General features: G+C 45.4%; 1 protein-coding gene across 2 annotated transcripts in view; it reads left to right on the forward strand.

Annotated features, from left to right (window-relative positions):
- The window catches only part of patl1 (PAT1 homolog 1, processing body mRNA decay factor), a 51,490-nt gene that overhangs the window by 20,458 nt on the left and 16,384 nt on the right, over nt 1-14,648 (forward strand). Inside the window, exons 6-9 of one of the 2 annotated variants that reach the window (XM_056279885.1) lie at nt 1,364-1,444; nt 6,674-6,874; nt 7,400-7,501; nt 9,632-9,718. In XM_056279885.1, coding sequence (XP_056135860.1) covers nt 1,364-1,444; nt 6,674-6,874; nt 7,400-7,501; nt 9,632-9,718 — 471 coding nt within the window. The remainder of the gene's footprint in view (nt 1-1,363; nt 1,445-6,673; nt 6,875-7,399; nt 7,502-9,631; nt 9,719-14,648) is intronic. The other variant, XM_056279886.1, reaches the window with a different exon arrangement.

A 14,648-nucleotide genomic window follows, 5' to 3' on the forward strand; every position in this document is an offset into this window, starting at 1 on the left:
CCCGTGTCTGCGTGAGTTTTCTCCCACAGTCCAAAGACATGTAGGTCAGGCGAATTGGCCGTACTAAATTGTCCCTAGGTGTGAGTGTGTGTGTGTGTGTGTGTGTATGTCGGCCCTGTGTGATGGCCTGGTGGCCTGTCCAGGGTGTCTCCCTGCCTGCCACTCAATGACTGCTGGGATAGGCTCCAGCATCCCCGCGACCCTGACACCACGATAAGTGGTTTGGATAACGGATGAATCTTGTTAGCCTGTCATATTGGCATTTCGGGCTGATGCCGATATGACATTTTAAAGCCTTTATTGGCCGATACGATGACATGCCGGTATGATCATGTATCCCTAGAGTGTGACGCACTGCATGGCCCCACTGACCTGTGTTGTCACCATAACAACGAACATTCGCCGTTTTGTTTTGAACTACTCAAAAGACCGTGGTAAGAAGTTCAATGTCCCTTCTACTCCAATTTCATTTCCATGGGGTCACCGCATTGCTAATATTAAGTTTGAAAAAATGGTTTGTGTACTGTTTGATTCCAGGTTGCGGCTCTTTTTCACTGATTGACACTTTTTTTCACAAAATGGACTTGCTTTTTTTTTTCTTTTTTTTTTTGCCATTATTACAGCTGCTCTACACTGCAAATACAGTGCAACAAAATGAGGAGGATTATCTGGCCGTTATTTGACTGAACGAATTGGAAACTGTCATCTTTACCTCTGTGGACCAAAACACGTGTTCCATGGTTGCATGTTAAACATAATGACGTTAAACAAAATGTGGAATTTGCTGTTCCCGGATTCTGCAAGGACTGTTCCAGGAAAATGTTGGTTCAGTTAGTACCTAGGGGACGGTTGTGCTCTACCCTAGGCCAGTATTTCAGGATTTCATGCCAAGATCCTCTTCATACCAAAGATGATCCCTGTAAAAAACAGGATGTCAGTTTGGTCTGAAAGGGGTATGTGCTTATTCTCTTCTGTGTTTCTGTGTGATTACCCTTAGTTCCAGTCATTTCGTGTGATCCATGTTTGTTCAATGTAATAAGTCAGTTTCAGATAAAAGAACTATTTCAAAATGACTAATTTGCACAACACTAGAGTCAAAATGTTCACAAACGAATGTATGTCTAAAAACATTAGATTGCATGGCTGCGTTTATTTTTAGAGGAAAAATAAAGTAGGAGTTGAAACTTTGGAGATATGAACTATAAACTGACTTTTATAATGATCGGTATATCCAAGTAGGAAATGCAGTTATTGGTCGTCTTAAACTTTCTTTTGTCCAGGAAACTCCAATTTATCTTTCTGCTGTCTTATTCTTTCTGCTGTCCTCCCCCCTGCCTTTCTCTCTTTTCCGTCTTATTCTCAGATCAACTCTCACAGTATCTGGGAGAACAGTATGGGTTTTGGACCTGTCAGCGTCACCCCTGGATTAGTCACCCACATGGAGGTGCGGTACAAAATTGGTGCTCTGGACTCAAAATCGTTGCTTTGCTAAGAAACACTGATTCCTACTCTTAAACTGGGGCGCTAGTATGGTTGGAAACATGACAAAGTAATAGGACATTTGCTTTTAAGTGGCAACCTGGTTTGGTCTGTCCACACCTTTGGCGTCAGTACGTACACCGATCAGCCAAAACATTAAAACCACTGACAGGTGAATTGATTAACATTGATTGATTATTGATTACAATGGCACCTGTCAAGGGGTGGGATATATTAGACAGCAAGTGAACAGTCAGTTCTTGAAGTTGATGTGTTGGAAGCAGGACAATGAACAAGCGTAAAGACCTGAGCAACTTTGCCAAAGGCCAAATTGTGATGGCTAGACGACTGGGTCAGAATCTCCAAAATGGCAGGTCTTGTGGGGTGTTCCCGGTATGCAGTGGTCAGTACCTACTAAAAGTGGTCAAAGGAAGGACAACCGGTGAACCGGCGACAGGGTCGTGGGCACCCAGGGCTTATTGATGTGCGTGGGGAGTGAAGGCTAGCCCATCTGGTCCAATCCTACAGAAGAGCTACTGTAGCTCAACCTCACCTCCTCATCTAGGTCGTCCGTCAGGATGCCCCTTTTATAGGGTTTCGGTTGTGCATGTTTGTTTAAAGCATGGGGCGCTACGCCACATGCAGTTCTGTGGTTCTCTGCTAACTGGAGATTTTGTGCCTTTCCATTGTCAAGATGCATTGATCATCTGCAAAGCCACGGTGTCCCCCGGTCCATAACATCAGTCTATTGATGAATGCACCTAGGTCTACTGCCACCCATAGGAATAGTGGGATTTATTGTCGCGGTTTACTCCTCTAGAGCCGCTGTGTTCTGTTCTGTTGTCTCCTGACCACATTAACAGGTTTACTGCGAGGAGAGTGTGGCTCGTCACCACGCTCGGATGGTCATTCATCATGGAGAGGCTATATTTTGCGCTTCACATGATGCTGGGGGGAGACCAGTCTAGGATGCCACGAAAGGCCATCTAGGAAAGGTACTACTCCTATACTTAATTTGTAGCTCAAATTGCTGAAAAAAATAATTCTGGCTATGATAGACAGGTGTCAGAACACTCAGTGCATCGCAGCCTGCTGCGTATGGGGCTGTGTAGCCACAGACCGGTCAGAGTGCCCATGACACCAGTGGCAGTGGACAGGTCCACTGCTGAGAGCACCTACGATGAGTGCGTGAGTCAGAACTTGACCATGAAGCAGTGGAAGAAGGTGGCCTGGTCTTATGAATCACATTTTCTTTTACATCTTGTGGATGGCCAGGTGCATGTGCGTTGTTTACCTGGGAAAGAGATGGCACGAGGATGCACTATGAGAAGAAGGCAAGCCGACAGAGGCAGTGTGATGCTCTGGGCAATGAACTGCTGGGAAGCCTTGGGTGTTACTCTGACACATTCCAACCTAGCTAAACATTGTTGCAGACCAGGTACACCCCTTCATGGCAACGGCATTCCCTGATGGCAGTGGCCTCTTTCAGCGGGATAATACAGCCTGCCACACTGCAAAAAGTTTTCGGGAATGGTTCAAGGAATATGACAAAGAGTTCAAGGTGTTACCTTGGCCTCCAAATTCCCAAGATCTCAGTCCGATCAAGCACCAGTGGGATATGCTGAAAAAACTAGTCCAATCCATGGAGGACCCACATTACAACTTACAGGACTCAAAGGATCTTCTGCTAATGTCTTGGTGCCAGATACCAGAAGGCACCTTCAGAGGTCTTGTGGAGTCCATGCCTTGACGGGTCAGAGCTGTTTTGGTGGCACAAGGGGGACCTACACAATGTTAGGCAGGTGGTTTTAATGTTTTGGCTGATCGGTGTATACTGGTATGTAGAGATGGACTGATACTAGGAAATTCACGACTGCTGCATTTTAGTTGTCATCAACTACTCCAAAAAAGTAGTTGAGAATTTAATCGCGGGATATATTTTTTTCACCCAATGGATAGGGATGGGTACCGAAACCCGGTATTAAACGGGCACCAGTGCTAAATTATTGAAGACTAGTATTATTAAGCTCCAACGTTAACAGTTCAGCTATCGATATTGGAGAAATTAAGAAAATAAATGTCCTGTTTATTTAGGCTACATCAACGTTATCTTGCACCTTTTATCTAACCAACTTTGTTTCTAATTTGCAAAAAGAGAAGGCATTTGTGTATGACGCATTTTCGCTATTCCCAATCCAGTAGCGAGATCCCTCTCTCTCTCGGAGCCCGCCATATGTCTGAGTTGAGAGGCGGGGTCAGCTCTCTCTGCCTTTCTCTCTCAGAACCACACATGTGCGTGCGCACACACACACACGGCCTACTCTTAGTGACAACGGTGGATCGAACTAAACGGTCCAAAGTCTGGTTATTGTGTCTGTAGTAGTCTACCACTAGAGGCGATGCTGATAATACTTGGCGCCCCAAATGCAACAAGTCTTTTGTATGTAAAGATGGAAACACAAGCAATCTTTCGAAACATCTAGCGAAAGTGCATCAGATACAGGCGGGGAAATGCATAGTTTTTGACTGCCTAGCTCATAATTCATCTCTTCTTGCCCCATTCACCTCAGGTATGTTACATATGCTAGCAGCCTAGAGCCCACACGGCGTTAACTGAATTATACAAACATGGGTCAGAGATTAAAAGTACTGCTCTGTCCAGACATGAGAAAATAAAGCAATGTTAATTCTGTTCTTAATTTGTTTTTAAGAGTACCGTTAAAGCTCCGGGTAGCGTAGCGGTCTATTCCGTTGCCTACCAACACAAGGATCTCTGTTCGAATCCCCGTGTTACCTCCGGCTTGGTCGGGCGTCCCTACAGACACAATTGGCCGTGTCTGCGGGTGGGAAGCCGGATGTGGGTATGTGTTCTGGTCGCTGCACTAGCGCCTCCTCTGGTCGGTCGGGGCGCCTGTTTAGGGGGGAGGGAGAACTGAGGGGAATAGCGTGATCCTCCCACGCGCTACGCCCCCCTGGTGAAACACCTCACTGTCAGGTGAAAAGAAGCGACTGATGACTCCACATGTATCGGAGGAGACATGGTAGTCTGCAGCCCTCCCCGGATCGGCAGAGGGGGTGGAGCAGAGACCAGGACGGCTCGGAAGAGTGGGGTAATTGGCCGGATACAATTGGGAAGAAAAGGGGGGGAGGATCCCCCCCAAAAAACAAAGTACCATTAAAGTACCGGATCGATAAGCAGTATCGCTAAGAGTAGTAGTACCATTAAAATCTCAACGATACCCATCCCTACCCAACAACCCTCAATTCTCATCAAAAGGTCTCAGATACAACCGGTAAATGGTTAGCTAATGTAGGCGGGACCAACCTGGGGGTCGATAAAATGGCGGAGTCCTCAATTGGCTCTGAGCCGCAGTCTGTTTGGACTAAAGCCCCAGCAGGCTGGTCTGAGCTGGAGGGTTACTGCAGCAACAACGCCACCGCTTACTTGCTGATGTTTGGGTTTAACTTGTGACTGTGTTAGCCGGTGACTCTCAGCTGAGTGGGTCTGTGGTTGTTGTGACGGCAGCTGTTGATAAGCCTAAAAGTCTTAATTTGGATATTCAATATGGTGTATATTCGTCTAGTCATTTTTGGCCTACATTATTTAAATCAAACAGTGTTGCCAACAAAAAGCATTCACATTTCCTGAAGTTACTTTTAACATGGGGGGGGGAGAGACACTCAGCCAGCGTCTAATGACAAATTTGGCAATATAGTGTTACAAGTTAAGTGACTGAATATGGGTCACTTTTCGATTGTGGCTAACGATACAAAATCCAGCTGCAGTGCCAGCAGCGGTTTGTTTCCACATCATAAGAAACCTTACGAGAGGTGACCGAGTCTTGCTTTGCACACTTCAACTTGCGTTAATGGTTAGCATCGATATTAAACACAGATGAGTGTTTAAAATTGATTGAGGGCATCCGGGTAGCGTAGCGGTCTATTTCGTTGTCTACCATCACGGAGATCGGCGGTTCGAATCCCCGTGTTACCTCGGGGCGTTCCTACAGACACAATTGGCTGTGTCTGCGGGTGGGAAGCCGGATGTAGGCACGTGTCCTGGTCGCTGCACTAGCGCCTCCCGTGGTCGGTCAAGGCTCCTGTTCGGGGGGGGGTAGCGTGATCCTCCCACGTGCTACGTCCCCCTGGTGAAACTCCTCACTTTCAGGTGAAAAGAAGCGGCTGGCGACTTCACATGTATCGGAGGAGGCATGTTGTAGACTGCAGCCCTCCCCGGATGGGCAGAGGGGGTGGAGCAGCAACTGGGGCGACTTAGAAGAGTGGGGTAATTGGCCAGGAAAAGGGGGAAAAAATCCAAAAACCGCTTGAAGTAAAGGCTTTTAGGAGGCCACCAAGTGTTCTATTTGTGTTTCCGACAGCTGCCGTCGCCGAAGTGACCAGTTAACACGGTCATTCATTAAAGCGAAACACAAGGCTGGCGGGAGTCGTTCCTTCTCTAGATACACTAAATTCTGCTTATTTAACATTACGTAGAAAATGATCGTTCAAACAAATCTATGTTCAACAACAACCAAAGTTATATCCACATACCCACCGCGCCCCCAGCTGCATATCTGCTGTAGACGTATTGCCCCTGCTTTATTACCGCACAGTGCTGAAACCACAGATGAAGGATAAGTCTACAGCTATGCACAGTGCTGAGTATTGGTAGTCGGCTAGTCTGTGAAACCACTAACTGAGCCTGGTATCAGGTATCGGGCCGATAACACGGTAAAACGGAACATCGGCATCGGAGATTTTATATATATAACACTGGAATCTGACGCCAAAAGACATTGCTAATATGTCATAAATAAAGTAAAATGCCTTCATTGACTGCTATTTTTTTGCTACATGGAAACATGTATTTCTTTAATGGTGGAAAAAAAAAGTTTCTATTGATTTATTTTGCCCGTTGACCCCAAACTAATGCTGTTCAGTACATGTAATGGACTTAGAATCGGTATCAGCTATAAGGACGTGATATGGGGTGCATCCGTACTGGTGGGTATACATGCAGCGTAATAACCAAGTTATAAAGAAAAATTACTCTGACCTTACAAACACGTCGAGTAAACCCCTTAACCTGATCGTCTTGATCAGGGTCAGAGCGGGAGTCGTAAAGATGACGTGTTTCACTGTGCGCTACACCAACTGTCTTTTACTGAGAGCTGTGTTTCTACTTCCTCCTCAGGATGGTTCACTGATGTCCATCATCAAAGAAGCTGGCCTTCCGAAGCGGCCTTCACAAATCAGAAACGACGAGGGGCGGGACTTGTCGGAGAGGGTTCTTCCCCCACGGTCTTCCTCCCCCGTGATTGGTTCCCCTCCTGTGAGAGCAGTGCCGATTGGTACTCCGCCCAAGCAGCCAATCAGCCACACCCTTAATCATCAGGTTAACGAGACTTTCTTTTCCCTCTTCCTCTCTTTGCTCTCGTCTTTATGATGCTGTCATTATCTTTATATGATGCCGTCATTATCTTTATATCATGCTGTCATTATCTTTATATGATGCCGTCATTATCTTTATATGATGCCGTCATTATCTTTATATGATGCGTCATTATCTTTCCCTTTTCACCTCACCCCTTTTTTTATTTGAAATATATATTTAGATCCATATGTAATCACTACAGCGGCTTGGTTTACACACAGCATAATTATGTTAGGCGATAAAAAGGGCAAAATTGCCATTTTTAAATTGCCCTAACATGCTCCTATGTTGTGTGTATGTGGGTAAAGGAATTTCAGTCAGTAGTCGTCAGTAGTGTTGTATTTGTTAAATGTATCCCTATGTAGTTTGTAGTATCAGTTTTGTTTCCCTCTGCTTTTGTGTGTACACCTCCTTGTGTGTACATGTGTGATTGTGTCTGGATTTGTGGGGTTTTGTAATTGTGTGTGTGTTTGTGTCTGTCTGTAGATCCACCATCCCACGGCGGTTCATGTGAGAGCCCCCGTCCAGCACAGATACCCTCCTCCTTTCCCTGAGCGTCTGTCACCCAACACCCTCCTCAATTTAGCTGTGAGTCTTTCCTCTCCTCTTTTCCATCCTTTTAGCATCGTCCTTCCCTCATCCGGGATGCGCCGCCGGCCCCCGGGAACCATATAGACAAAAACTGATCAGTGCTTGAGCAACTGCGTCAGTGACCTTTCCAACTTTGAAAGTACACATCATGGTTTTTGAACTCAGTCCTCAGGTATCATCGTTACTGTTGGTGTTCTGTTCATTATATTCACCTGTTGTTCCAGGTCTCAAACCTCTGTGATTGGAGGCTGGAATAAGTGGAACAACCGGTGAATGTATTTAATTACCAGGCAGAATAGATAACCAGAAGTACTGGTAGTACGTGAGGACCCTGTTGAGAACCCCTGGCTTGAAGAGCTTGCTCCTCTATACTGTGTTGAAACCTGACAGTGTTGTCACGAGGTCTGGGTTTAACACCAGAACGACCAAGGCGGTCATTATGACCGTCTTGTGTTTTTCAAACTTTCATAATTTGTGAGAAAAAGGTACAGACCTGCCACTCCCTGAATGCTCCTAAAATTGCATATATTTGCATTAAAATTAGTTTTAGAGCAATTGCACAAAAAAAAAAAAAACACAGGCGGTGTGGTCGTTCTAGGTAGGAGTAAATCCCGGTCGTTCTGGTGTTAAGAAAAGCGAACCCGTCCTTTAAGAGAGGAATACTGGGAGTGCGCTGAGGCCAGTATTTATTCGTTGTCCTGTTTACTGACTTAAAAAGTGTTGTTCACTAAGATGTTTTACAGTGCTGCTTTGCATCTCAAGTCAAGTCAGTTTTATTTGTGTAGCGCAATACCACAAATTACAAATATGCCTCAGGGGGCTTTACAGCAACACAACATCTTGTCCTTAGACCCTCGCATCAGATAAGGAACAACGCCCCCCGAAAAAACAAACAAACCTTTAACATGGAGAAAAAGTAGGAAGAAACCTTAGGGAGAGCAGCAACGTGACGCACAACGTGCAATGGATGTTGTGTTTACACAATTTACACAATACAACATTGAAAGAGGATAACACAATTATAATGGACTTGTATGAAGAATATGATGAGGAGGATGCCAAGCAGGTTCCAGACACCACCAGAACAGCCCAAGACCCGGGGAAAAAAAACACATTAGTCACACGTCTGAGTGAGAGAAGGATGTAACATTGAAACAGGATAACAAAATTATATGGCTTTATAAGATATATAAAAAGAAAATGTGATGAGGGGGATGCCAAGCAGTGACCAGGTGGTGACCACTGTCACCATGGAGACCTGGGCTCTCGCAAGATAAAACTACACAGAGGGGGGCGCCTGGGTAGTGTAGTGGTCTATTCTGTTGCCTAGCAACACGGGGATTGTCGGTTTGAATCCCCCGCGTTACCTCTGGCTTGGTCGGGCGTCCCTACAGACACAATTGGCCGTGTCTGCAGTGAGAAGCCGGATGTGGGTATGTGTCCTGGTCGCTGCACTAGCACCTTCTCTGGTTGGTCAGGGCGCCTGTTCGGGGTGGGGGTGTGGGGGTAACTGGGGGGAATAGTGTGATCCTCCCACATGCTACGTCCCCCTAGCGAAACTCCTCGCTCTCAGGTGAAAAGAAGCGGCTGGTGACTCCACATGTATGGGAGGAGGCATGTGGTAGTCTGCAACCCTCCCCGGATCGGCAGAGGCGGTGGAGCAGCGACCAGGACGGCTCGGAAGAGTGGGGTAATTGGACGGGTACAGTTGGGGCGAAAATGGGGGGGGGACTACACAGAGGGGGAAAAGGTTTAAGCTAATCAGCGTTGCTCAAATATATGTGTGTGTATATATATGTATGTCCATTAAGTGGTCAGTCTTGTGATTGCACAGTTTGCGTTGCAGCCACTGCTCTGGTAGCTCAAATGAGCCATTCAGCAGTTAAAACCTGAATCTTTTAAAAACGTTATCATTTTTTTTCTCGAAGTCCCTCCTTTATTTATCCTGTATTTTTTTCCCTCTTTTCTGTCCATCTCTGTCGTATCACTCCAACATTCCTCTGGTCTTTTGGTTTTGGACTTTTCATTCTTTCCTCTATGCATCCTCATTATTGTTGGCCCATAGTAGCTTTGGTTATCCAGGATGAGTTGACGGCTCTAAAATGTCTTCCCTCCATGTGTGTTTAGAACTCTCCACTGTGTCGCGGTCCGTTCCCTCCTGGTGTCGGACCGGTTCTGTCTCAGATCCAGCGAGCCCAGCTGCTCAACTCTCAGGTGAGTATTTATACGAGATGTAAACACACACGTTTCTCTGCCCAAATTTGGTACCAGCAGTTCTTCTACGTCTTTGACTTTCTAGTCGCTGCTAGTAAATGGATTCATGCACACAGAGTAGGTTCCTTCACCTCTTGTTGCTTCTGAGCTACTGGGCTGTGTCAAATTGTTTACTGTCCGTGTTTTAAGTCTTGACCAGAGATGTAGGGCTGGACCCGATTGTTTGACTATTTGGGTATTTGTTCGTTGGGTAGGTATTCGGTTTTCAGTTTTGGGATTCGGATATTCAAGGTTGTTTTTTTTTTTCCCACTAAATGTAGGCTATCAAAGGCAAAATGCAAAGAGTACATTTTGACGGCACATTCTTGTACTATATTTATTTTTTATTTATATTTATTTGTGGAAATCCATCGTACACTGGGGCAGTTTGCAGCTGTGTGTGAAATGGCCGAGATGAGAGTCAGCACCTCCAAGTCTGAGGCCATGGTTCTCTACCGGAAAACGGTGGATTGCTCCCTTCGGGTTGGGGATGCATTGTTGCCTCAAGTGAAGGAGTTCAAGAATCTCGGTATCTTGTTCACGAGTGAGGGGAGGATGGAGCGGGAGATTGAAGGGCGGATTGGTGCAGCATCAGCAGTAATGCGGACGTTGTACCGGACCGTTGTGGTGAAGAGGGAGCTGAGCCGGAAGGCAAAGCTCTCAATTTACCAGTCAGTTTTCGTTCCAATCCTCGCCTCTGGTCATGAGCTTTGGGTAGTGACCGAAAGGGTGAGATTGCGGATACAAGCGGCTGAAATGAGTTTCCTCCGTAGGGTGTCTGGGCTCAGCCTTAGCAATAGGGTGAGGAGCTTGGACATCTGGGGGGAGCTCGGAGTAGAGCCGCTGCTCCTTCACGTTGAAAGGAGCCAGTTGAGGTGGTTCGGGCATCTGATTAGGATGCCCCCTGGGCGCCTTCCTTTGGAGGTTTTATGGGCATGTCCAACTGGGAGGAGATCCCAGGGTAGACCCAGAACTCACTGGAGGGACTACATGTCCAATCTGGCCTGGGAACACCTTGGGATCCCCCAGGAGGAGCTGGAGGGTATTGCTGGGGAGAGGGACGTCTGGAGTGCCCTACTTAACTTGCTGCCACCACGACCCGACCCCGGAGAAGTGGCTGATGATGAGAGATGAGATGAGGTGAGATGAGATGAGATTTATTTGTGGAAATATACTACACCATCTCAGCTGGGGCACCTGACATCCCTCTCACTCACAGCAGTGAACGCCACTTCAGTTCACCTGGGCCCTTGAAGGGAGGACAAAAAGCCGAAGACCTCAGCTGTGTTGCTGTTGCGCTACCTTGTTGTATTTATTATAGTTTTTTCTTCTCCCCCCCCCCCCCCCCGTTATTTACTATGTCGGTAATTATTTAAAAAAAAAAAATATTGTATTTCTGAGTGACTTGTGATTTCTTTGTTAGAAAAATCTCAGAGTATTACACTGTTAGGCCTACTGTTAAGACTGTCTTACGAAAAGTATTGTTGTTATAACAGAAATGTGTTTTTTTATCTTTGACTCTTGTTCGGTTCAGGTTGTAAAACGTTAAAGACTTAAGGCCTTTGCACAACAAGTCCGTATTTTTCATCTGAAATTGTCGCACGTTTAAAAAGAAATACGACGTCACGTTGGGTCAATCAGGTTTACACAGCGACTGAAAGTTCCGTCCGTCATTGAAGTTTTCGCAACAGGTTCGAGTGTTCTGCATTTTTTCGCATCCGTCAAAAGCCTTTAGAGAGTTGTTTGACCACTCAGAGCCACCATCCATCAAACATCGTCATCCAAAATGGCGTCTGAGAAACTTATTCACGTCGTCTGCCAGCACAAAGCACTTTATGACAATATAGAGATGCAGAATTTAAAGACAGATTGTGGCGGGTGATTGCAGAACAGCTTGGAAGTGGGGATGGTGGGTACTGATCACAAAACAAAAGCTGTATGAAAGATAAGACAGTAGTGATTGTGCTATCGGCAGCTAAGCTAATTTGCCTTGTTTTGTATTACGTTAGTTGAAGCAGTGAAGGAAAATGTGGCGTAACCTGCGGGACACATACACTACCGTTCAAAAGTTTGGGATCACCCTAACAATTTCGTGTTTTCCATGAAAAGTCACACTTATTCACCACCATATGTTGTGAAATGAATAGAAAATAGAGTCAAGACATTGACAAGGTTAGAAATAATGATTTTTATTTGAAATAAGATTTTTTTTACATTAAACTTTGCTTTCGTTAAAGAATCCTCCATTTGCAGCAATTACAGCATTGCAGACCTTTGGCATTCTAGCTGTTAATTTGTTGAGGTAATCTGGAGAAATTGCACCCCACGCTTCCAGAAGCAGCTCCCACAAGTTGGATTGGTTGGATGGGCACTTCTTTGAGCAGATTGAGTTTCTGGAGCATCACATTTGTGGGGTCAATTAAACGCTCAAAATGGCCAGAAAAAGAGAACTTTCATCTGAAACTCGACAGTCTATTCTTGTTCTTAGAAATGAAGGCTATTCCATGCGAGAAATTGCTAAGAAATTGAAGATTTCCTACACCGGTGTGTACTACTCCCTTCAGAGGACAGCACAAACAGGCTCTAACAGGTACTATTTAATGAAGATGCCAGTTGGGGACCTGTGAGGCGTCTGTTTCTCAAACTAGAGACTCTAATGTACTTATCTTCTTGCTCAGTTGTGCAACGTGGCCTCCCACTTCTTTTTCTACTCTGGTTAGAGCCTGTTTGTGCTGTCCTCTGAAGGGAGTAGTACACACCGGTGTAGGAAATCTTCAATTTCTTAGCAATTTCTCACATGGAATAGCCTTCATTTCTAAGAACAAGAATAGACTGTCGAGTTTCAGATGAAAGTTCTCTTTTTCTGGCCATTTTGAGCGTTTAATTGACCCCACAAATGTGATGCTCCAGAAACTCAATCTGCTCAAAGAAGTGCCCATCCAACCAATCCAACTTGTGGGAGCTGCTTCTGGAAGCGTGGGGTGCAATTTCTCCAGATTACCTCAACAAATTAACAGCTAGAATGCCAAAGGTCTGCAATGCTGTAATTGCTGCAAATGGAGGATTCTTTGACGAAAGCAAAGTTTGATGTAAAAAAAATCTTATTTCAAATACAAATCATTATTTCTAACCTTGTCAATGTCTTGACTCTATTTTCTATTCATTTCACAACATATGGTGGTGAATAAGTGTGACTTTTCATGGAAAACACAAAATTGTTTGGGTGATCCCAAACTTTTGAACGGTAGTGTACGTCCGCAAAAAGAGAGAGGAGCAGGGCAGAAGTGGACAGGGGGTCAGCCAGAAAAAGAAGTAGAAATATATGGAAGCAGTGTCCTTCCTGAAAACTTCCACAACAAAGAGAGGGTAATGTTAGCCTGTCCAGAAACGCACAACAGCAGTGATGATGCTTACAGCAGAGTGCAATTTAATGGCTGCACAGTTTCACTTCATAACCCAGATAGACTACTTTCAACAGGTCAGATAGTCATATTCAGCTGGGTGATGAGGACGAGGAGGAGGATGAAATAGAGGATGAGGACAGCACACAGAAAGAGAGGGAGGACAGCTCAGCCCCTTCAGGTAGCCGTGGTGCCAAATCTAACACACAGGCAGGGAGTGGACACAGCTTAGCGAGGTACCGCCAGTGGAGAGAAGGAGCGACAGCAGCGTCAGGCCTGGCAGGAGCAGCAGACAGATGAGGTGTCCACCTTTCTCTCCAGCTCGGCCCACAGCCTGAGGAGACTCACCCCAGAGAAATGGTCTTATGTAAAGATCAAGATGCAGCAGTTAGTTCATGAAGCTGCCTTTGGAGAGGGGGGGGGGTCTTCTATCTGCAGTTTTCTCAGGATCCTGTGATTTTTAAATTCCAAGCGTGAAATTTTTCCAGAGGAAAATGTGCACACTGCAAGTAAGTATTTTATGAGAGTCCGTATTTTTTGTATTTATCTTTTTTTTACGTGTTACAATGTTTGAATAATTTTTTCACAGCCATATAAATGTTAGGTAGCCAAATTTCAATGCAATTTGTCAGTTAATAATTTATTATTATTGATTTTTAATATAGCAGTTTTTCTCTCTGCATTGGTTCAGGTTCTGCTCTTCTGAGCAGCAGGTTCTTTTGTATTTATGAATGCAAAATAAACAGGGAACGAGTTCATTAGTCTTTTGTTCTTTTACTTTATATGTATCAAACTGGACCACTGACATCCTGAAATACATCTGGAAACGATCGGGATAATTCTGCAGCTCCTTTATCAGCAGGTGAAACTCTCCTGCTCTTGACGTCTTCTCAGGATTGGATGGTCCCAATATTTTCTTGTTCTTTTTCTTTCAAGAAGTGAGAGGACCACAAAATCATCCTCACTGCTTGAAGACACCATTTTGTCTGGTATTGCAAATTTTCGCAACAAATAGAATAATAACCTATTACCATAAAGTGCTTTGAGAGACTGGTTCTTGCTCACATCACAAACATTATCCCCCCCACATTCGACCCACATCAGTTCGCCTACCATCCCAAAAGGTGTGCTGAGGATGCCATTGCCACTGCCCTGCACTTTGCTCTGACCCACCTTGAACTTAACAACACATACATCCGGATGCTGTTTATAGATTATAGCTCTGCCTTCAACACTATCATCCCTACCAAACTAACCACCAAACTCCTCTCCCCTGGCCTCAACCCCTTCCTCTGTAACTGGACCCTGGACTTCCTGACCAACAGACCTTAGTCTGTTAGGTTAGGTGACCATACCTCCTCCACCCTGACCCTCAGCACAGGTGCCCCTCAAGGCTATGTTCTGAACCCCCTCCTTTTCTCCCTCTTTACCCACGACTGCCTGCCAACTCACCCTTCAAATGTTATAGTCACGTTTGCAGATGACACCAC

Source organism: Lampris incognitus, chromosome 5 (genome assembly GCF_029633865.1).
Source record: "Lampris incognitus isolate fLamInc1 chromosome 5, fLamInc1.hap2, whole genome shotgun sequence".
In the NCBI taxonomy this organism is placed as follows: domain Eukaryota; kingdom Metazoa; phylum Chordata; class Actinopteri; order Lampriformes; family Lampridae; genus Lampris; species Lampris incognitus.